Below are 22,814 nucleotides of genomic sequence, written 5' to 3' on the forward strand. Positions count from 1 at the left end.
AAGTTCTTTAAACAGTGAAGTAATTTCTCCAGTGTTGTCAAATTCATCTGTAGAGATGCTCAAGGGCCAGCTTTTAGTGCAACAGAGCTAGGAAAGTGAAAACATCTACAACAAAATGAATTAACCACTTGGCACTAATACCTTTGTAAAGAAGTTTAGTTTGAGGCAGAGCCCCTGAAGCTGATAAATAATATTCTGATTCACATTGGATTATGCAGAAGAAGGTGCTGAGCATTTTGCAACGCCTAGTCCATACATCCTTATGGCTTTGTGGATCAGGTAAATTGCTCTTACTGTTATGCAGATTGAGAAAATATAGAGAACACACCATGAGCAATGGGAGACGGGGAAAAAATGGACAAAGCAGACCAGAGGTACTAGTTCTCAGTGACAAACTCTGTTCATGCACTCAGTCTGCCACACAGAATGTTCTTCGTACTTCTATACCTGGAATTTAATACCATGATCAGATTCTTTTCGTATGGCTAAAAGAAAAATTCACTCTGCATCAGCAACAGACTACAGTGTTGAGGTTTCATAAATAACACACCATAATCTTTGTATGGAACTCTGTACAACAAATCCAATTTGATTTATCAGTGTATGAATAAAGGAAAAATTGGCCTTTATTACAGTAATCAACAATACCGCTTCCTTTCCCAGCAGGCAATCAGCAATAGACAACAGTCAATAACCTTAATTGCATGGCTTCCAAAAGGAGAGCTTTCCAAGTGAGTTACAATTGGAACCAACTCAAAAATCTGGATGAAAACAAAATCTTCAGTGGAAAAAAATCACTAAAGGTAAAGTTAGAGGGGAAAAAAAAAAGAACAAAAACCCAACACCCTCCCCTCCCTTTCTTAATGGCCCAACAACAGATCTCCTCTTTCCTTTGCTATTCAGCACTCTTATCATACTCTTCTCTCCCCATCATGCTTGGAGGTTGAGGTACTGAGGCTTCCTAATTCTACAACACATTCAGTATGAAAACCAAGGTTACCCTCATTTATGATACAATCTTCCACTAAGAAGTGTTCCAGAGCTCTGTAAAAGTAAGTTTCTAAATCTTCCAATTCTTGTCAATACTATTTATAAGGGACATATTATACCTCTTATACCCCTTGAGTTAGGCAGAGAGAACTATAGTGTGTATATACATATAAAGGGGCATATGCAGGGACTTCAGATAATTTACTGAGTGGAGTTGGAAGGGAAATTCTTGGTGGATCTTAACTATTATATTTATTACCACAGTCATAAGCATTTTGCTGAATAACCATGAAATTAGACATGCAGAAGAGGAAAAATGTCACTGCCATGACTGTCTCCACCTCTGACCTGCTCAGGACATTCGAGGAATGTGATTCACTTCAGGTATGTATATTTCAGTTTGAAAAATTAGAACCTGGAATCTATTTATAGCCAAACAAATTGGAACTTTGATCTTTAAGGTCCCTTCCAACCCAAGCTATGCTATGATTCTATTAAATTCAAGGTAAGCACTTCTGTGTCAAGGATGGAGTGTGAAAAAAGGAGAAACATGAAAAAAATAAACCTCTTTCATCCCTGATGCAGTGATAAACTTAGGCATAATGCTGAAGTGAAATAAAATTCTACAGCATAATATAGAAAGACAATACAGTTGTTCAGATTGAGCACTTATGTTTATCAAATCAGTAGAGAAAAAATAAACAAATAAACTTTCCTTTAATACTCCAGCATACTGTTTTATGTTTCTTCATGTAGAACTTTTTTTGATTACAAAAGTTATGCAATTACATGATTTTGTATTTGACTCACCTCTTTTGTGAGTCAAAACAAAACAGAATCACCAATTCTGGATTAAATAGACCAAACATCATTCTCAAATTATTACAATGGAATTAAAGTCAGCAAACTAAAACCATGATAAAATTAAGCTTGAGATAAAAATCAGGTGTTGAGCTAGTTTCCATGTCTTGGTATGGAACTGCATATATAATATTTAAACAACAAATAATATAAAGGTACAGTCTGATGAGGGTTTGGAAAGAAAGGTTATAAATAAATAAATAATAACACACACACACAAAAAAAAAACAGTTACAAGCCAAGTTCCTTACCTGGGTGGAATTTGGCACAACTCCACTGAAAATAATTGTGCGGTAATACCTTAGAACAACTGAAGATCTGAACTCACACATCCTTCTACTTCCATTCTCTCTCTGGTTTGTCAAAGAAGTTGTAGATCAAGAACTGCTATGTTTTAAGTATATGGTACTCTCTCACTTCAGACGTATGATAACACTTTTACCCACACAATATTTTCATTGGGTAGATAATCAGCTTCCACTGTACCAACAGCATAACTAAGGAGGAAAGATTCAGCAACAAATCTCACTCCAAGAAACAGTCTGTCTGTACAGAGTACTCAAAAAGTAGGAACTTCAGGATTCCTCCCAGGTAGGTGGCAGGATATAAGTGCCAGTCTTTGACATGACTGCATAAGCTGGTAGATTAAAGTAGGAGAGAGACCTTAATTGAGTTTGTTGCTGTACCTCTTTCCCATGCTAGAGCTCACCCTGTGTAGCTGCTTTTTTGCCCAAGGAAGCTGGATAAAGAGCAGACCTTGGCTAGCACTATAATTAGGATCTCCTGGTGCTGCCTTCATATGCCCAAGAGGATTAACTCAGCTCGTTAGTGCAGGGCCACAAAGAATCCTGCACCAGGTGTAGGAGGGAGATTCTGAAGGTCCTGACTACCCACTCCACGCTCAGGCTACGACACCCCATTGCATCCCCAAGCAAAAAGTGTATTTCTGACTCAGACTGCTACACGTACTTATTACGGACTCGCTTCTCCCTGCTCTATCGCTAAGAAACAGATTTTGCACACAAGAATACTCACCGAGTTCCAAATCATTTACAGTCAAAACAAGACCACAGCATGTTGCTGTGTCTTGTTCTCAGTCCAACTATTACCTTGCAGTTCAGCAGCTCTATGAACTCCCACACTTAAAGTGCTTCCAGCCTCCCAGAAGCTGTGTTGAAGTTTTTTTTTTCCTGTGACCTTTTAAAATAAACATTTGCTATTCCTATGAGATCAACGTTTGAACAGTTAATAAGCATTCACATTTCTACTTAAAAATGTTTCTCTACAGCTCACAAAGGGCAATGCTGTTGTATTTTTTTTTTTTGAGTACGCATGATGCCATTTAAAGATGCCAGAGTGACAACAAACCAGGAGACCAGAGGGATGTTTTTTTCCTACAAAGAAATGTATAGTGAGATTTATTATAGAATAAGTTATTTCCCCAATGTTATTTAGTCCAACCCAACACAACTATCTCTAAGAATTAGTACAGTCTTTTTTTTTCCATCCTTAGTTGCTCAGTTTTATGCAAAAATGGGTTTTAATATGGATTATCAAATTACTGTGACTGCCCACATGCCTCCCACGCACACTTGTCTTATTTTGCCATGGCCCAGTCACAAGTGATCTAAGGGATGCCCCAGCCAAAGAGCAAATTATTTTTAATGCGTGACTAGGAGATCTTTAAAACTCAGCCACAGGGACAGGAGAAAGTGTCTCGTCCACCTGTTCCTCTTGAATGTCACCTGGGAAGACGTGCCAGCCTAAAGCCTATTTCTCTAAAGAATCTCAACCTTTCCTCACTGGTGTTTGGCTTCTTCAGGACCCATGCTTGGCTCTCCTCCAGGCTGGGACTGTTTGTCAGTGGGGGACCTGATATAAATTAGGGCCTACAGGAGTTCAGCCTTCATTTACTGCAAAAAAAAAAACAAAACTTTTCCAAGATGAGAGGAGCTGGTGCAGCCATTTCTCCAATCTGATCATGTCTCTCTTTTCACACTGCAAAGTATGTTTATCTTCTGTGCCCACCCTCTGCTCATGTGATTTGTCTGTTCTTCATTCAAGTATATGTACTGCAGAATGTTTTTGCTCCAAGAATGAAAGACCCTTAAGAAAAATACAAAGAGATGTTGCCATACAGATACAGTATGATCAATATGCGTAACTAAAATAATACGTTATGTTAGAAATTGTTTTCCTATGCATTAACATGCTTTCAGGTATCTGACAGAGCTGCAGCAATTCAGATGCAGTCTGTGAGTCTGAACTTGTACTCCCAGAACTCTTAATGTCATGAATTTTGAACAGCTTCAATTTGCTTTTCCCAAGATGCGTTTGCATCATTTTCCCTTGAGCTTTCTTCCCTGGTTTACTAAACCTTAAAACTAACTACTGGATACTAAAAGATAACAGGAAAAAAACATGAACAAACCTACAGCTTAAAACATGAAAACGATGTAAACCATGAGATATACATAGCTAATGAGTTATTTCTAAAATACATGCACCGGCACTTTGATTTTTGTCACTACTCTGAGGCAATTATTTCTGTAAACACAGTGACATCAGGCAAAGGCCTCTGCCATAATACAGACAGATATCAGAAAATATTTTTGCAAATAGCTCATCTAAATGCTCTTTTATCTAAACCCTAAATTAGCTTGCTGCTTTCATATTGGGCCTACTTTAATATGAAATTTAGTAAATTAAGTAAAAGCACAGAAAATTATGTTTGGTGTAGTTATGTACTGAAGGGTTGTTTGAAAGCTTGTTCATTTTTTTCCTCACAAAATAAGGTAAGATATGAATAATCCATATTACCTTTGCCTCTTATACCTTTACATCATGAATGGCCACAGTGCCATTGCTTTCCAAACAGTTCTTTCCCAAATCTTTGTTACCATATCTCCATTCTGAAATCCAAAATTTATGATTCACAATAGCATTTCAAATATAATGGCATTTCTCTGTAGGGGCCTTATATTGTTTTGCAGACTTGAAACACAGAAAATAGATTTAACCTTTAAAAAGTACCAGAAATCACAAATTCGCAAGTTTTTATAATGTTTACTATAAATGTAGGCTTCAAAAATGCACCTGTTTCTCAGATAATCAGCTAGAAAACTATTTGACAGCATTTCTTAAAAATCATCTTTTGGGCTTTAAATTTTAAGATTTGTTTTTTGAAATGTTTTGGTTTCATCTTGCAACTGGAAACCTGAATCCTCTCTTCTCCAATTCATGTGCTCCAGAAGTTTATTGGCATAAATAGTTGCACTGGGTTAAGTGGTGCAACTTGGTGAGGGAAAGCATGATGTGTTAGATAAAGGTCCCTGATTTGCATAAACCAAGCTCCCTGGAGAGTAGCTTTGGGGTGACATGGAAATATTACTTTTATTTTAAGCATTAATTTTAAAATTATTTTCCTCTGCAATTGGGTGTAATGATCATATTAGTTAATTTTTATACTGCTATTTTCACTGAAGTGCTTCACCTTTATTGCATTTGGCTCCAATCTTTGTGACCAAAATATTGCTTAGACTGGACCAGTATTTTCTGGAGAATATCTTTTTTTTTTTTTTCCTTAGGATAAATTAATTTGCAGTAGCCCAAGGAGGGGGAAAAAAAGAGTTCTTTCTACATGCTCTATTTTTAATTTATTTTTCTACTTTTTTTAAAATTATTATTTTTTTTTAATTAGGGCCTAATTGCATGGCTTTTCTTACTGTACATCTGTTCCTGGTGCTTATTCTTTCACCTGAAGTCATAATCTTCTGTGACATCAAACTAGCTGCTGCAGAGGAAGTTATGATGTGACATTCAGAATACTATGACTATATATGGGGAAAAAGCAGCAGGAGCAGAACTCCAAAGGAACAGAGGTCCTGCTTACATGCTCTCTTGCTCTTGCTCTTTTTCCTTTTTCAATAAGAAAATAAAAAAAATTATCAGAACAAAACTGTTAAATTTTAGGGGCAAAGCCTTACCTAATGCAAACCCCATTTTCTATGTAGATGTTAGGAAGAAAACATTATCACTTGTGTTACCTAGAAGTTTACTATTTTTTTTCTATGTGAACACTGTAAAGGTGGAACTTTTAATGCAATGCTGACATTCAATTTTAATACTTGACCCTACTGTTTATTTTGAATCTGTTTGTGTATGCTTTTTAAAGCTGTGGATTCTGGACCCTGTAAATTCTTTGACTGCAGGACTACAGCTACAACCCCGCTGCAGAACAGAGAGCAGCATTACATTGACCTTATTTTTTCAAGGAAAGCAAGCTTCATGTAATTATATTGCATTGTTGTTACAGTTTGCTGCTTTTTCCATATCTTCTGTGCACTTGCCTAAAAGCAACTGGGCATAGCAATGCTGTACTTTGAGATTCATTTTTTAAGGATTTGAAAGATCAAATTGATTTGGGGTTGCTCTTTCTTGTTCTGAAATCCCTTTCCCTATATTTAATTCCTTCAGGAATTAGTAGAATTTGATTATCAGAAGTACAATTTTGTTATAATTGCTTACTGATTAAAAATCAATCAGCATAGCCCTAATTTTTTTTCCTTTATGAAGAAAAAAATCATCTTGAATTAGTCATGCTTACTGCAAAGATAAGTAGAACAGTCTTGTAATTGGTCGATCTTATATTGCTGCTATCTATCCTTGGCCCTAACTCCAGCTTCACTGAGGGTATTGTCTCAGAACTGATTGCTAAAATAGGTTAAGAGTAAACCAGAAATGCAAACAGAGCGCTGTCTTTTAATATAGTGTCTTCAAGGACTGAAAATAGCATTGGTCTTTCTGGATAAAATTGTTTCCAGCATATTTGCTGGGTAATGAAAACTGAAGCAGCAGCGTACAGGCCCGGAGGCCGCTACCAGACACACAGCTTCGAAAACCTGGTTCAGTTTGGGCAACGCACTGACAGATGATGGATGAAAAATCTACTAAAAATGAACTGTCAGGTGCTCAATAGCACATATTCAACTAGTTTATTCCAGCAAATAAGTTTTAAAAATTTTGTATTCATATGGAGATCTAGCAGTATTTTTAGAAGACTCCTTATAGTATGTTAAATGAATGGACCATAGGATATCAATACTAACAAGCCTTCATCTTTCCTGTGGAATATCACAGGATTTCTTTTGTCTACAGGGTCAGGAGTGTGGCTGAGTGTTTGAAGGGACAGGTAAATGTGCCAATAACACAATGTCCCTAATGTTCCACTGGTGCAACAGCCAAATGCAAGACAGTTCAAATCCTTGATTTAATTTAAAAAAAAAAATTGCTTGATTTTCATATTCCTCTTCTGTCAGATAGATACAAGAAAAATCATGTGTTTCTGATTTCAGACAAAAGAATGGTGATAAATTTATTATTCAAGACTTTTCAATACTTCTCTTCCAGTCAAATTCTGCTAGCGAGCCTGAGATTTTGATGTAACAGAAGAAACTTTCTTTTTTTCAGCAACAAGACATAAAATACTACTAGTCACAGTATTGGCAAGCAATTTATCCTGAGTCCCAGTGAGATTTTAAGGTGTAGTAATTTCTACTAGTAAATTCTATTAAAAAAAAAAAAGACAGAAAGAAACCAAGCAGTATGAAAAAGTTATAGTAGATATGCAAAAGACAGGCAAAGGCTCTGAGTGCTGAATGCAGCACTTTCCTCTGCCTTCCTTTCCACATGTAATGCTTACAGCAGGTTCCTCAGCTGATTTTATAACTCTATGCAACTCCAGAGTCATTTCATTGCAGCCAAACAATTTTTTCTAGGATTATGAGAACATAAGTCAGAACTGAAGCCAACCTATGCTTTTTGTTTCATACAGCATCAAATAAATCATGGAATCCAATTATACAATAACGCATCAGGCAGTTTTTCTACAACCGTAGGTAGAGATTTATAGCATCTCATGATATTAACAGAATAAATCTGCACACATCAATTAATTTAGATTTTTTACTCCAGGGCCTTGGATGCAATGATGTCTCTCAGCTTCATTTGCCCGAGAATGAGGGTGTGAACAGAGCAAGGCATGGTCACAGGCTGGTGCAAGGCAGAGGCCTTCTGCTGGGTGCTGTTGAAAGGAGCCTGGCAAGGTGCTTAGCCTGGCATTGTGCAAGGAGCAGTACTGAGAGCTGAAGCTTGAAGGAGCTCTGGTTCTCCCACAAAGCATCTAGAGAAGCAGACTCAGAAAGTGTGTGGCCCACAGGGATTTGGAATAGGTTGGGAGAAGCCCAAGAGGCAAAAAGTGAAACCAAGCAAAAAAATCCCACACCATAAAGCATATTTGCAGATCCTACTAAGCCCTGGGAAGAAAGAGAATTACTCAGAGAAGTGAGAAAGTAACAAGTGGCCTTGGAAACTGGGAAAAGCTGGGAGGGAGTCTTGGGTGTCAGGCCAGTGCGATCCTTGCCCCACAGCATGAAGCCCCAGGGAGCGGCAAGATGCGGCCTTCTAAAGCAGCTTCAAGAAGCAGCGTGTGGGCTGGTGACTGAGTACGGCCTGCACGAGGAGCTGACCAGGGGGAGATGCTTGTGTCTCAAGGGATGAGACTTGGGAAAGACCGTTAAAGTTTTGCTTTAGGAAATCGTTTACCTCCTCAGCAGAAGGCAGCCCTCTGATTTGACTCGAGGGCAACCAGCAAAGCGCTACGACCGCAGAAAGCCCACACTAAGAGGCCAGGTGTCAAGGTGTCATTGATAAATCAACCGGACACTGTCTCAGGGAACTGAATCTTTTTCACAGAGATGTGAATGCTGCTGTAGACAGGGCACTTACGGCACCCACCCTGATTCCTCAGGCCATTCGGCTGGCTGGACAGCTATGCAGACGGTCAGCAGTCTCAGTACCAAGGGGGCTCAAAGACCAACTTTCTATACCCCTTCTATGACAGGAATACAGCTTTGTTTTTAATGCTGATGATCTTGCTACTATCTGTAGTCTTACCTAACCCTCTGCTGCATCCAGTCCTCTGTCTTGTATCAAATACTTAGGCTGCAACTTCCTCTGACGGGCACAGTCTCTTGATTATCCCAGTTTCCAAAAAGTATTATAAGAACCTTCTGACCAAACAAAGTCCTGATACCCTGGCTGAGATATCCAGGCACTTTACTGCATCAAGGGATAGACTGTATGAATACAATTCTTGGCCACTAGTGTCCAATTTATGCGTCCAAGAGCTGCACAATATTCCTTAGATATGGATGAAACAAATTTAACTGAATTTAAGTGGTTTGCATATTATATATTGACTAAGTGTTGTTATTGCACTGTTTGGAACATTGTATAAAACCAGATAACTGTGTAGCTATCATGTAAACAACTAAAAGGCTTGGCTTCTACAGTATTATTCATGGTGCAGTGTTGCAAAAATCTATAGAAGTGGATCCAAGAGTGCAACAATATTATATTCAATATTGTTATTTTAAAAGCTATGATTATATAATAAGACTGAATTAAAAGACAGTGTTAAAAGGAGAAGAATGATGTTTGTAAGCTTAGCAAAAACAAGCAAACAAACTCTTACCTCCCAATTACAAATACACAATGCTTAGCAAAGATGCTAATACATTCTTTCTTCTGTTTCCCATAGTAATTCAGCTGATGTTTTCTACTATTGCTAATTTAGTGATAGTTGATATTTCTGGTCAAATAATGCCTACTTTTCTAGCATAGAATAAACTAGACTCTTTGGCCATATCTAGACACTCAACTAATAAACTGTTTTCTGCAGTGCTTGCTATGGAAACACCTTCTATCCTTTTTTTTTTTTAGGTGCCTCTGAGCCTGTTGGAGTATGAGTAATAGACAAACTTCACAGTTGGTGAATAAACTGCTGGAGGGAGGTAAAGGTAAGGAATTGGAAAAAATCTGCTGTAAATTTTTCTTCCCATGTGGACTGTTGTTATATTTTGGCTTAACTCGTGAGAATTTTGTTACTTGTTTTAGTAGGGTCAAACATTGAATAAATATAGAACATAAATTTGAAAGGAGTAATAGTCTGAGAATGAGAATTCATGTTTTTCTTATCACCTCTCAAACGGCTCTTTCCAATGGTCTAGGAAGATTCTCTCATTCTGATTCCATTTCGGCCAGCCATAAAATAAGTAAATCAGAATGATATTGTTTAATAGCTTTCTAAGAACATTCATGATTAATCACTGATAAGTACTAAATATTACTGTGAAAATATGTGTTGGCATGCATATGGTATACTTAGTTTTTAGCTAATGCAATGCTTGTACTGCTGAGGCTTGGAAAAAATACTGCATTATTGTGTACTCTTAACTTAAAAATGGTTTAGTTTTCTAAGACTCAGACATGCCTTACAGAGGACAGATCTAGAGGCAACACAGTATTGCTGTGCAATGAAAACCAGAATTTTAAATCTCTGTAAGCTGATCTAAACAATCAGTTTTCAAGCAACGAGTTAAAGCCTCTGGTCTCAATTTCATGACGCTGCTTGGGAACCAGCTTAGTAGCTGGTATTTGCATTTGGTAGGATCTAGCACAAAGAAAAGTGAAAGACTGTGCTACGATGCTGCCTGGCTGCATGAATCAGGGTGACCTTCATAAAATGATTAGCCAGTACTGTGCCACTATCAACACCAGTTGTGTTCTAGGATTCTGCTGTTTTTCCATATGGTACTGAGAAAGGTTATACCATTTTCCGAAGAAAAAAGAATTTGATTTGTTTCCAGTATGTTTAATTGTTAAGTGACTGGTTTTCAGCTGCTTTGAATCCTGAAATTATTCTTGTCTCCTGAAAGATATATGTAACTGTACAATTAAGTAGTTTCTTATTTTTCGTACATAGCCTTCCTTCCGAAAGAGGTCTGTACATCCTTATACGATGGGCAGCTGAGTATACAGAATTTATTGCACATGTAAGTTCTTTTTAACTCAGGTGGTATAATGTTCATGGTTTGAGTGTTAACGCTGGGATCAAGACAGATTTGGATCTATGTGAAAGGCCATACAGGTGAAATACATCAAGGAGTCTTGCCATCAATACAGTAAGACTGAGTGGATAACAAAGAAATGTATGGCTTGGGAAATGAGAAAAGGATCCAGTAAATTTCCTGCAGAAAAGGAAGATAAGCAGCTGTCAGCTTTATAGAACAAGTTGGCATTTTTAGTTTCTTTCCAATTCCATAGCTGTTTATATCATGAAGTGTGATTGGTGAGAACATGAACTCATGCTGGAGGTTTCATGTAGAAACAAAGGTCTGAATGGGCACAAATAGTAATTGCTCTGAGATTCCCTGAAGAGGTCTCCAAGCTCTACCATTAATATGAATTTTTTGGAAGGGCAGAATGGGAAATTTTCCATTTCCCTTTTAAGGTACATGGAGAGCTTATTTCACTTTAAAAGCTTTCAGAATATTTGGATGCTTTGAACAGCAAGGAGGAGTTATTTCGTAATGGGTAAGAGCTTAATCCAGTCTCAGCTGAAGTCAATCTGAATGTCTCCCTCTGGTCTGTATGAATCAGGCTCTAAATATCTCAGCTTTCTGCCTCCTCTTATAATTATTGCTTTTATAGTACGATTACAGTAGGTTCTATAGTGTGCTTAATGTTGAATAAAGGAAAATAGTTCGTCAACCAGTAAATTCAGAACTGAAGTGTGTAGTAACTATCTGTGGAAAGATCACTGAGATTAAGATAGCACTCGTATCATAAACTTAATAATAAAAATACTGTGAGGTTATCATCTGCAAAGGAAATATTGCTGTTTTAATGTAGCATCAGTTTCCATTAAAATTCTTGACTAGAATGCATCTGGTTGGCCTGATTTATCATTTACAAAAACTGCACTGGTGTGTGGTGTATAAAAGTAGGCTACAGAGCTGGCTACGGCCAGGCTTTTGTTTCTCCTGTGGATCTTGCAAGAACACAATCCTAATTCCCAAACTGTGGGCTCAGTCTCCCTTTCCCCAAGCACTCAGCCTGTCACACGAGTCAAGTCAACAGAGTTTTCCTAGATTTGTGGGAAAGAAGCCAGCAGAGCTGACGCGTGTATTAGCCATCAGGCTGCTCACGAAGTGATCACAAGCTGCAACTGGGATATGCTGTTCTTTATCTTAATATCCTAACTGCCAGAGCTGATGGTAGCAAATCACTTTTAGGCTTTATCTGCAGCTGAATTAACCATTATGCTCTGAATTACAACATTGCTTTCTGTAGCAAGAACCATGCTATGTTAAACAACCTTTCACAAACAATAGGGATGAGATCTGAATGCTGCATGTGGAACCAAGATGCAGGGGGAACTCAGAAGACTTTTGGAGGTATGCCCTATAAATCTGTAACACCTGTACATCTGTAACAGCCCCAAATGAACAAACTTACTGAAGAAGCAGCACTAGTGAAAATGGCATGGGGTTTTGGAAAGGAGAAAAGTAGAAAGGTAGCTATGATTTATTTCATGGAGAAAGAGTGGCAAAGCAACTAGAAAGATGGGTCTTATGGGCTGACTGGACAATGCCTAAGAATTTAGCTTTGCTTGTAAGCGAAAAAAGTAACTGGTGGTTAGAAGGAATGAGTAGGCTAGGATCTTCGCACCTAGTAATGTAGTTCAGGCATAATTCTGTTCCTGAGCAAGGCTATGGAATCCACTGTCTGGGGATACAGAAGTACAAGTGACTGTGTTCAGTACATGATGTAGATAAAGTGGGAGAGACAGCAGGATGGAGAACGGAGAGATCACATCTCCATTTCTTTGCTTGGAACTTTCTGTTATGACTAAAATTTGGGGGATGAGGTGTATGTGGCATTATTAGATAAAGCAGGCAGAGCACTTACAGGCTGTACAGGAACACGCAGTAATGTATCTGTTCTTAAATCGTAGGACAGCACTGAACAGTTTGCATACTGTGATTGCTCCTGACTTAAAATCTTTTTAGCTGCCTCAATTGTTTCTTTCATCTCTGCATATAAGAGGAAGGCTGGGAGACTAGTAGCCTCACCAGTACTAACAAAGCTTCCTTCTACTCTGCTTTGTAATTATGTTTTCCCGTATTCTTGGCGTTCAGAAGCTCACATAAAGCAGATCTCTTCACAACATAAATGCTTTAAAAAAGGCGCTCTCAAGACTGCTTGGAATAAATTTGACCTATGTTCCGTCTTTAACTGTTTACAAAATGCATTTAATTACCTGTGTTTTCTTCCCTGCTCAAACAGCTTATTCAGTATAATTTTAGGGGGCTAACACTGTCCACGTGTACCTCAAATTTAATGGAGAAGAGAATCTGTCATTAAGACAACAGTTTTCCATTTCACGTTTTCTGTGAGGAGGTGCATCTATTCACAAAGGTCTCTGGTCAGCACATGCCTAATTCCCCTTTTTCTTTGTGGAAGGCTACTAAACCTCTTCTAGCACTGGGATTTAGCAATGAATTACCTTTTCTGCAGCAGGAACATTGCAGGAGTAGTTCCTTATGTGGTTATGTGGAAATGGCCTTGCCTTCATGAAGAAACTCAGGCATCTGTGAACTCTGAGAAACCAGTGCCATTTTCATTTTATCAAGAGAAAAGTATCAGGGAATTGTCCTCCTCTGGAAGGGCACTTTTTTGGGTCCCCATACGAAAAACAGCCCACAGCTTCCATCCTGCTCTGTGAAGACTTTCCTCTAAAATAAAGACCTGATTAGCTCCTTTTCACAGAAAGTGTCACTGAACAAAATGATATATGCTTGCTTGGATGAAATACAGGATAACTGGGGCTTTCAATAAATAGGAATGCTGTTATGAGCTATTCTATGTGGGCTTGATTTCAGAATTTCAGCCTAACAGTAATTTAGGACTTAAGGACCTTCTTCATTACTGCATGCATTGTAGAAGTTGTAGGGTGGTAGACGTGAAAAATCACTTGTGTATATTGTAAAATAGAGTTCCTGAGGTATTCCACGTTTCTATGAGAGCCCCATTTATCAGAGGGGTAACACATGCTTTTGTCTCAGTTGAGAAGAAAAAGACTATCTGTACATAACAATATCTGTGATTAGAAATATTGTCCTCTACACCTTGTATTTGTTATCCTTTAAAGCTCTTTGTTATGCAAAAATCATTTCTATATAAGTAAATAAGTCATAAATGAGAATACACTCAATTTTATAATAATAAACACATTGAAAGTATTCATCTTATGTAAGATCCCAGGATAGGTTAACTACAGAATCATTACTCTTTAAGATAACAAACAAAACAAAGCAAAATGGGGTGGATGTAATAAATAAGCACTGTAAATAGCCTCTTCCACTTAAATCTAGGATGCTAATCTTGATTTTTGTGATGTCTTATTACACTTTACTCATTATTCTCATTTAAATACACAGGGAAGGTAGCAACTGTCCTACAGGAGCACAGCAACACATGGCATACAGAACACATCACTGTGCACTGTAGATTTTAACAGCATCTGCTTTGTTCCATGGAGGAGCATAACGAGGCTTTCACAAGTACAGCAAAGAGCATCACAAGTACAGCTTTCCCCTACTGTGTAAATCCTGAACTGTAAAAGTCAGCATCAGCAGTCCCCAATACCTGATTCTTCAAAACCAGTATTCATGTGGCTTTACTGTATTTCATGAAACATGTGGATTGAACAAGAATGATATGAAAAGTTATGTAGCTTTTACTAATATGAAATAAATCAGTGCCACCTGGGACTGAGGTTTACATCATATATGACCCTGAAATAAAATTTAGTAAGTAAATTGTTATGGAAAGCTCAACAGCTTCTTCTTGAAGTTTCCATGGGGAAGCAGGTGTTGAAGCAGGTGTTCAGTTGATTGGTCACCTTAAATAAAACCCTAAATGAAAGAATTAAACATTATCATCCTCAAGCAGTAGTTGTCTGTAAATGGAAATGCCAGCATGAAAAATCTTATTAACAACCCCGAGGTCAAAGACAAAGTAATTTAAAACAACATAAAATGCGAATTTCCAAACTAGCTTGAAAAATGTATTAAGGAAGAGCCTACTAAAATTTTATTTTTTTAAACAGACAGTAATTCACAACAGTAAAAACTTTTAGTAAATGCAAAATATACCACAAAGAAAAATCTCTTGCCATGTGACATAAGACGCTAAATCTGAAGATACTAAAGTTCTTATGCAATTTCACTTCCCAACTGCAGACATCCATAGGCTTCTAATAGCTTCATATGAATATAAAGACATGGAGTCACAAGCGCATTTCAATTTGCTAATGCCTGACACTGCAATATTTATTGTGGCCAAAAAATTCCTAAAAAGTAACCAACCCCAAATCCAGACTATCAAAAATATCAGTATGTAATCTTGGTGCAAGTGATTGGCCACTTCAGAATTTTGAGAAATCAGCAACATAGTTTAGGCATCCCTCTCACCCACATATGTAGCTCTGCACATCTTTGAGACTGGTTAAGATATAAATATTCCCTTCTAACTACTCCCCTATGACTCTATTTGAGAATAATTAGCCATTCAGGACACTGTATACGTAGCACCTGGTCTTTGAAAAACTAGTTCATTATGTTTAAAAAAAGACAAAACAAACCACTGAAGCCCTCAAATCTCTTCTAATATCATGTCCAATTGTACCACGATATTTTAACAGTTTTTTATTCTTTCTGTCACAAAAGCATAATGCAAGTGTGATGCACAAGTGTCCATGCAATCAGAATAGCCGCGTGTGGCAAATAAAAGTCAAGAAAAGTGGAAAATGACCCCCAGTACTCAATGTACCAAAACATTCCCTTCCCTCCTACAAGAGCATCTACAAAAGATGGCATATTTCAACACTTACGGCTATCGTAGCATATATTGCCCAGGGCACGTCCTGTTTGAAGCAATACTTCCTGGTCTTTGCAGTTTAACAGCTGCACCAAAGGAGGGATCAACCCAGCATCCACACATGGGTTCCGCATAAATTCTGCAAAAAAAGGAAAAGCCTGTTAAAGAAAGCCTGCTATTTTCAGTTTCCTCCATTCTAGTTACACTAGCATCGCAACCAGGCCTTTTGTAAGAATAAACATATGCATGGACAAACAATGTAAGTTTGCATGCAGGTTTTTAGAGAACAAGCCCAAGGTCAGGATTTGGGCTTATGTTATAATTTGTTATTATTTGTTAATTTAGAAGGAATTAAGAGTATTTAATTGACTTTCATGGAAACTAATTTAACAGAGATTAGACTGAGAAAGTTTTTAGAATCATAAAGAAATGCTGAAAAGAACAAGTGATTTCACAATCTTTTTCTCCACTTGAACAAACATGAACTACTGAATTACACAAGAGATGACTTAAAACTAGTACTCATACTCCCAAAATAAGCAGCGCTTTTTAACCTTCTGTTTCCATAATTAGAACTCCTAAAAAGCTTTTGCTTTAGGAAAAACAAAATAGAAGTAAACAAAGCCAAGTAACAGGGTCTTTATTTGGAAGGTAAGGAATGAGAAGTACAAGAGGGATTATGTGAGCCCTGTACCTTTCCACAGTCTAACTGATCCCCACCATGGGAGGAAAGTTAGAGGACCCATCCACTGGGAAACTCTCTACTTTTCTGTCCTTTTTTCCTGCTATGTCCCTTGGTGATAGGGAACCAAAGTATTTCTCTTACATCTGTGCAAGTCATAGGTGGAGAATTATCCTGGTGCCACGGAGATAAAGCACTGGTCTCCAGGAGGATCTGTAGTTAGGCACTGCGCTGTTCATTTCACAAGGGAAGTTTATAGAGGCAGCCACTGAGACACCACTAGTGTGAACTTGATAGTTTACTATGGGGCACCATCAGAGATCAGATTTTTTTTTTTTTTTAAACTCTTGGTCTGTGAGAGGAAATGGTAACTTGTTCTAGAGGTAGAGGTCTCAGTCTGTGCTGTTGTATGTTTGGGGTCTTTCTCATGTGGTGAGAAAGGGTAAGAAACCTTTTCTCCAAACACCCTCTTATTTGGAGTGAACAGAAGCTTTCAGTCTCTCATTCAGCAAAAAAAAAAAAAATTAAAAAAAAAATAATTAGGCAATATGCTGAGCAAGCCTGTATTTATCAAGGTCATGTAAGGATAAGAAGTAAAAGAAGTGGTGCCATACATAGCAAAACTGATCTGTTAGCAACAAAAATGTGTTAACTGCAACTATATTTGCACAGAAGAAATAGCAGAAAAGGAAAGTAACCAATAACAGAGACATTCAGAAGGTTTCCACTAACCTGGAGGGGAAGCAGATCCTTTGAAGAAAACACTGAAGAATCACTTAAAAGGTTAGGAGGAGGAGCACCGAAGGACAGAGTACCATAAACCAGTGGAGGACAAGATTTCAACAGAGACATTTAATTGTGTTGTGGTATTATAGACTGCAAAGATGTTTTTCTCATTCCTAAATCTAGCAAAGAAGAAGAGACTAAAGACCTCAGAGGAGTATTTAAAAGGTGGGGAGAGAAACTCCAGGTAGCAAATGCATCTGAGCCTTCCATAGGCCCATAGTTGAAAGAGAAATGGCTGCAGCTGGTGAGAGTAGAGTGACTCAAGTGTTTTTTGCCTGTTTGGATTTTTAAGATACAAGAGACTAACATATAGTATTAGGAGAAGGAAGAGTCATGTGAGCTGGAGAGGTGAAATTGAGCAAGGGCACAAAGTGATGAAAAGGAAGAAACGAAATATGATAAAACCAAGCAGGCAAGTTAGAGGGATTTTACATGGCAAGATGGGATGGGAGACCACATGAGGGGAATGGGAAAGGAAAACAAGGAGTGGGGAAGAAAAAGATGTTCTTTTATCGGTAAAGTCCAGATTCAGAGTCAGAGGCACTACTCCCAGCTCTGCCAGAGCTGCATGGCAAGACCACAGGGAAATAATTTCAATTGCCTGTGTTTAATGCCTACTATCTGTATGATGTCAACAATGCAAATTTCTCAAAGTGCCCTGAAGCTTGTTGAAAAAAGATGCAATATAAACATGAAACAGTTGCATTCTTATGTAAGAGGACAAAGAAAATCATAGAATTCAAATGAGGTGTTCCCTACTATCCTGCTTAAGCAACTATTTCAACAGAGATAGAACCCAAAGAGGAACACCCAGCTCATCTCAGTCCTGAAAGTGGTAGGCACTTCTGAATACTTCCATGTTAACCTTAGCTGCCAGAGGTCCTAGTTGTGCCTACTAATTAACTCCAAGAAAAAGACAAAAGCTATTTTGCATGATGAACCAGGTAAAATGCCAGCTGTTCTGAAGAGCGTACTCATAACAGCAATTTAAAACCTGGCTTGGAAAAGAGAAAAATTAAAAACTATTCAGAGGTTTCATTTATTAATTCAGAGTGAAAGATACTGGCTAAAATGCTCTATAGAGAATCTTTCAGGAAACAATGCATCGTAATCAGTGAAACTATTGTGAACATTGCTTTTATTCCTAGCTCCTACTTCAGAAGGGAGGATTAAAAGAACTTGAAGATGCTCAGTCAACTGGAATAGTCTAAATATACTTATGCATTTATTAAGTATGGAGGAACATGTGACAGGGCTGCACGAATCTCCATCATTCTGAAACATTTCTAAGTTTAAATTTCCGTGTTTACATTTTTACAGGTTATTTATCTAAAAACTTATAAACTAACAAAGTGTATCTTCTTATCTTGGTAATGTTGTTGAACATTCGTGTATATATGTGTATATATATATATCATTGTCTCAAAATCAGAGAATTGGTGGAAGAGATTACAGAGAGGCTATCAGTAAGAAGCTGTAGTATTGTGATTCCATGGAAAAGGTGGGAAAGGAATGTGGAAACAATCAGCAATAATGTAGGCCCTTCTCTGAAGAGACACCAGCATGACAATTTACACAGGGAGACAGATTCAGCTGCCAGGACTGCTTGTGCACAGGAGGTAAGGGGCATCCTTCTTTTCTCCCCCTGGACCCCAGGGAAGGAAAGTGCAAAACGCTATCAGTGCTTCTTTGGCTGGTAGAGCAGCAAGTCAAGGAGTGAGGAAAGTCAGCCACAAACCTCCTCTGCCCTCCTTGCAGGGTTTGCCCATATCCCCTGCCTGCAAAAATTAGGCCATTCTTGTGTGCTTAAGGTATGCAGGGTACCGGGTGAGCTCTAAGATAATTATTTCTAAAGAAAAAATAAGTAGTTTTAGATTATCTTCCACATTATATGACTGTATGTTTATAATACATATGAAAATGGACCACTGATTCTCATTTGGGATCTTGTGTTCTTACTCTAACACTTACAGTGCTCTTCAGGTGGGAATTACTGTTTTTGGTGTGGTGTCAACGGCCACATAATGATAATAATGTTATCACCAATCTCAGACCAAAGTAACTATCTGCTATCCCTTAACCACATTTATACATACATCTGTTATAACTATGCGTAACATAGTAATGTAATCATGCACATCTTTTTTTCCATATGCATTTCTTAAAGCTAATGGCATGCTATTTCTGTCCGATAACATACACTAGTGATTGTCTTGAAAACTAAATAGCATGAAAGTAAGGACTGAAAATATTCCAGCAGCCAAATGCTGTTTTAATTGTACTGAAAAGCAGAGAAATAAAATTTGACACAACAAAAACAAAAAGAGTGAAAAGGAGAGATATGAAAAAGATGTCTAATCTACAAAATGAAAACATAAATGAAGTAAAACATACTGACAAGTGAGGTGAAAAACTGAAGATGTTCCAGCAGAAAAGTTCTTGTAGAAAACCTCACCATTTCTGGCTACTTCTGCTATGATGTTAGCTACTTTTGCTGTGCAGGAAGATTGTGGCGTCAACAGACTCGCGAACACCTGAAGAACTCCACTTTTCTGGATTTTTTCACTCGTCTCCGTATCTGAAAAACACATCACACAAAAATGACTTGTGCATCAGCTTGCACGGGGGAAGGAAAGAAGAAAGAAAGGAAAGGTATATCTTCTCAAAGGTAATACTCAAAGTGATTGTTTTCCCATATAGGAAGCAGACGGCTACTTCATGTTTGTTTCATATGATGTGCTCATATATCTTTACAATTTGCCATTCAGAATCAATTAATCTTTACAGGGTGACTGTGTGTTATATAAATAAATATGCATACATACTCATGCATACATAGAGCAACTACTGCAGAGACTGGCAGAAAGACTAAAGGCTATGGAGTGATATGCAGCAGCCTTAAGTACTGTGTAAAAAATGCAGGAATGGTACTCTGAAGTGACTAGTTATGGCAAACATTCAAAGAATGATGGGGAAATCCTAACACCTGAGGGCAGAGTATAATGCAGCATAGGAGTCAGAAATTGGAGAAGGAGGAGAGCTAAACAGATCCTAGTCTAGACTCCTCTTATGCTCAGCTTGCTTATCTTCTATGTTACTCTGCTAACCTACAGTAGCTCCGGTATAGTCCCCGTGGAAAGGAAGGGAAAAATAAGAGTCCTTGTAATAGAGATTGAAGATTTCAGGACAAGGCTTTTCCTCTTTCTGCCTGTAACACTGAAGGAATTGTGCAGCTGCTCCGTAATAAGGCCCCACCCAGCACTGCTGGCCTAATGTTCTGTACAAACTGAAAAGGAACACTGAACATGAGCATTAACTGCAATTAAACATAAGGTACTAGATGCTAAAATGTATTTTGCTAATGCTTTCAAATAACAGCATATCTGAGCTGAATATGAGTGTGATATGCATAAAACATGCACAAAACCCCTCACACCACTTAAAATAAAAGCTTTAAGGTAAGTGCAAGTTAAAATAAAAAAAAACCAAAATGCTAGAGCTTGCCAGTAACAGCAAGAAACCGATGTATGCTATTCCTGTAGCTGGCTGTCAGGCATTTCAGTGTTGAGAAGGCTGACCTCTCAGCATTGCTTTCTGCAGCTTCTCCAAAGCACCCTTACTGTGGTGCTATCAAGAGCTAACAAGACAGTCAGACTGGGCAGCAACAGTAGTAATCAATGGCTTTGCTTTCATACAGAATCTTTCAAATCAGGGAGTAAAGGGAGGGATAGATGCTCTTAAACAGCAAAGCAGGGGCCTTTAACTAATCCAATAGTTTTTTTTTTTTCAGTAAAACGTTCCCTGCTTTCCCCCTAGAAAAGTAAGGTTTTCGTTTTGTTTTGTTTTGTGCGCCACAACCAGGTAATCTTCTAGAGTAGCAATTTGCAACCATTTTTTAGCTGAGCTTCACCTGTGAATAGCTAACAACATGTCACCGGGCACACCGCCTCCTCTCTCCTCACCCTCCTCCTCCCACCCCCTACTCTCAGGGCTGCAACTGCCTTTTTGACTCGTGGCAGCTCCAAGCCAACCCATGCTCCGAGCGCTGGGGACAGCTGCCCAAGCTGACCCTGAGCAGCAGCCCCCACAAGCCTGGCAGAGGTCACTCACGTTGGCTTTGTGGCTCACGTATGGTATGTACACGCTTCACTGGCCGGGAGCCAGCGATGTCTAGGTGACAGAATAGGGATTTGAGGGAGAAAACTTCTAGCCTGGACTGCAGTCATGCCTCTGTGTTTCTGTATTTCTTGTGTTACCTTGGGATGCCAGTCTCTGGCTAGGACTACTCATCTACAATACAGTGATGACGTCTGATTACAAACGGATTAGGTATGAAACGAAGATTAATTTCAATATAAGCACAATATACACACTAATTATTATTAAGCTGTTTGCAGTCCAATTAATTGTGATTTTTTACATTCATTGAGAGCTCTGAAGATGCAACGTAAAGGAGCTTTTTACTTATTTGCAAGCTTTTGCAAGTTCTGACTTATAGCACATACTTTGTACATATGCAAGGATGAAAGAAAAATTTGAATCCAGAAAAAAATCATGACAGGACCAGAGACTGGTCCAGACTTTTCTTAGGTATCTACTAAAGAAGAGATTCTCCTCTCTTAAGTTCAAAAACAAGACTACGGAATTCAACACTGGACATGTAGGTATTTGTGAACCTGTACGATGTTAACCAGAATTAGTAGGCAGGAGACATTAATGCATTTTTTCCTGCCACGCTGCAAAGATATACAGTATCCAGTCTTATTTTTATGATCTGTAGTTTGATGGACTTATTACTGTGCAAAGAATAAATTACATAAACAGGACAAAATATATCCTGCAAGAAGTGGGAAAATAAAATTAAATGCTTCTCCAGGCCAGTTTTATGTAGCAGATATGCTCTGATTTATTTAACTGAGATAAGCAAGTGAGTATCAATAAAAACACAGTGCTTAATACACCTGTTGGAAACTGGGATATCAGCTAGCTGACATCACACGGATGAAAACAGAACATTGACTTTTTTATTCTTAAGCACTACAGGAGCCACACCTGCACATATTCTCCCCTTCAAAAAACCAGCATCCCACTGGTTCTTGTTACCTAGGCTGAGCACCACCAACAAACTTTTGATAGTAATGAAAGTGGGAAAACTGATGAATTTACCAGCAGCGAGCGTACGTCACCCATCATTGGCAAGGGACACCCTTACCTCTGCTCTACCCCGAGTGAGTTAAAAATGCCATAGGGGTGCTCCAGCTTGTCTACTCCAAGTCTCCCTAAGCCCTGTACTTCCTCTGCAGAACATTAGAAATGGTTTTAGCATAGGCAACCCTCAAGTCTTCCCTTTGCTTGTTCTCTTCATAGGCTGGAGAAGGCCTGCCTGCCTTCCTGTTTGTGTGCAAGAAAAAGGGAGTCTGCTAAAGATGTGTACCTGCTGCATACTAGTTTTACTCTGGGCTTCCAAAAAAATACATTAGAGGCTAAATTCTTTTGGAATTTTATTTCAACTGTCATCTTTTGAATTGTTTCAATGTATTGTCAATTGCAGTTGAGGCATGCAAACCGAATGTTTCTATAGGAGCAAGAAAGATCTAGACAAAACTTCCACCATGTAATCTCTCACACTTTCTATAATGGAGAAAACAGGAATTATAGTCAACATTAATCATGTGTTAACAAGTTGCCTTATGCTTACCATTTTAACTCC

General features: G+C 38.3%; 1 protein-coding gene across 15 annotated transcripts in view; it reads right to left on the minus strand.

Annotated features, from left to right (window-relative positions):
- The window catches only part of RAP1GDS1 (Rap1 GTPase-GDP dissociation stimulator 1), a 96,525-nt gene that overhangs the window by 26,437 nt on the left and 47,274 nt on the right, over positions 1 to 22,814 (minus strand). For 8 of the 15 annotated variants that reach the window (XM_080590372.1, XM_080590370.1, XM_080590373.1 and 5 more), the window contains 2 exons: positions 19,560 to 19,682; positions 15,650 to 15,775 (listed from right to left, as the gene is read on the minus strand). In XM_080590372.1, coding sequence (XP_080446498.1) covers positions 15,650 to 15,775; positions 19,560 to 19,682 — 249 coding nt within the window. Of the gene's footprint in view, positions 1 to 2,102; positions 7,823 to 15,649; positions 15,776 to 17,050; positions 17,265 to 19,498; positions 19,683 to 21,214; positions 21,395 to 22,814 lie in introns of those variants that run through there. The other 7 variants (XM_080590367.1, XM_080590368.1, XM_080590364.1 and 4 more) reach the window with 6 other exon arrangements.

Source organism: Anser brachyrhynchus (assembly GCF_964034855.1).
Source record: "Anser brachyrhynchus genome assembly, chromosome: 4".
NCBI lineage: Eukaryota > Metazoa > Chordata > Aves > Anseriformes > Anatidae > Anser > Anser brachyrhynchus.